General features: G+C 39.5%; 1 protein-coding gene across 1 annotated transcript; it reads left to right on the forward strand.

Moving 5' to 3' along the window:
* The first annotated feature begins 6 nt into the window (after positions 1-6).
* Positions 7-1308, forward strand: LOC113472834 (DNA polymerase epsilon catalytic subunit A-like). Its single transcript, XM_026832624.1, has 3 exons — positions 7-67; positions 342-491; positions 1102-1308. The coding sequence occupies exons 2-3, from the start codon at positions 483-485 to the stop codon at positions 1306-1308; spliced, it is 216 nt and encodes a 71-aa protein (XP_026688425.1). The 5' UTR covers positions 7-67; positions 342-482.
* Positions 1309-1631: the final 323 nt, after the last annotated feature.

Raw genomic sequence — 1631 nt, forward strand, 5'->3', positions numbered from 1 at the left:
AATGGCAGGTATCACGTGTTACACTGGAGCCAATATTATCACCAAGGCCCGGGAAATTATAGAACAGGCAAGTAAGAAGAGAAGGTTTCTTCGAAGATGAATATTTTTCATGTTACAGTTTTGACCATTGTTCTATTCATTTCGCCTTTCGAGGGAAATAATTAAAAATGTACTAAGTGCTCTAAATATAAAGTTGCCACACAACACAGCATAAAATTAGTCTTTCGATATTTTTCTTCCTTTTATGTATGTTCTTCCTTGATTTATCACTCTTTAAATATAAATTTGATAGATCAATATATCATTCTTTTAATATCATCCTATTGTATTCTATGATGCAGGTAGGAAGACCCCTGGAACTAGACACAGACGGGATCTGGTGTGTGCTGCCCGCTTCATTCCCGGAGAACTACACGGTCAAATCCACTCATCCTAAGAAATCCCAGGTTACCATCTCCTATCCCAATGCCGTGCTCAACTCTATGGTTAAGGTAAGATTCCCAGAATACATGTAGAATAGAGAGTGGGGTTGAGGTAATTTTGAGACGATTGCAATTTTCAGACACCAACTTTAATAGTCTCAAATGAAATGCTCTAATGAAGTACAGTTTTTATGAAAGCTCAGTTTTTTTTTTTTTTTTTTTTTTTTTTTTTTTCAAGGGTATCACCATCTCCTATCCTAATGCCGTACTCAACTCTATGGTCAAGGTAAGATTCCCAGAATACATGTAGAATATAGAGTGGGGTTGAGGTAATTTTGAGACGATTGCAATTTTCAGACACCAACTTTAACAGTCTCAAATGGCATGCTCTAATGAAGTACAGTTTTTATGAAAGCTCAGTTTTTTTACTAACAGTATAGCGGAGCTATACTAGTAATTTTCCAAGGGTATATTGAAATACCCGGTCTTACCACAGAGATTTTTCAGTTAATCCAGAGTTTAAGAAATACTGGCCTGTGTATGTCAAATGGGTGGCGTCAAAGAAAACCCTTGACACTATGGTAACTCTCAGTGGTTATGGTAAGATCGGTCATTAAGTCATTATAATGTGTGAGAGAGGACAAAAGAGACTGAGTAACTGATTATTGGTATATTCCAGCAACACTTCTCCAACGACCAATACCACACGCTGGTAGATCCAGCCACGCTCAAATACGAGAAACACTCGGAGAACTCCATCTTCTTCGAAGTGGATGGTCCCTATCTGGCCATGGTGTTACCCGCCGCCAAAGAAGAAGGCAAGAAACTGAAGAAACGATACGCTGTGTTCAACTTCGATAACAGTTTGGCCGAACTGAAAGGGTGAGTGTTTTTTTATGACTCCTAGATGACTAATTGGGCCCAGGGCTAATTCCAACAATAAACAGAAAGGGCGAGTCTTTTTTGTAACTCCTAGGGGCCGTTCACAGACTAACCGGCTAATAAAATTCCAAACTGGCCCCCTCTTTGAAACATTTTTTTTTACAAGCAAAGCGCCTACACTGGAAGCGCTAGGTTCCAGCCCGGTGTAAACCTAATTCTAAACAGATGAGGTTCGTTCCCGGAACTGCTGGCTTTCTCCTCCTTCTCTCCTTCATTTCGGGATGGTAAGACCTTTTTTGTTACAGTTCCCTCTATCGAACAAAAATC

This window comes from Diaphorina citri, unplaced genomic scaffold (assembly GCF_000475195.1).
Source record: "Diaphorina citri unplaced genomic scaffold, Diaci psyllid genome assembly version 1.1 scaffold9018, whole genome shotgun sequence".
In the NCBI taxonomy this organism is placed as follows: domain Eukaryota; kingdom Metazoa; phylum Arthropoda; class Insecta; order Hemiptera; family Psyllidae; genus Diaphorina; species Diaphorina citri.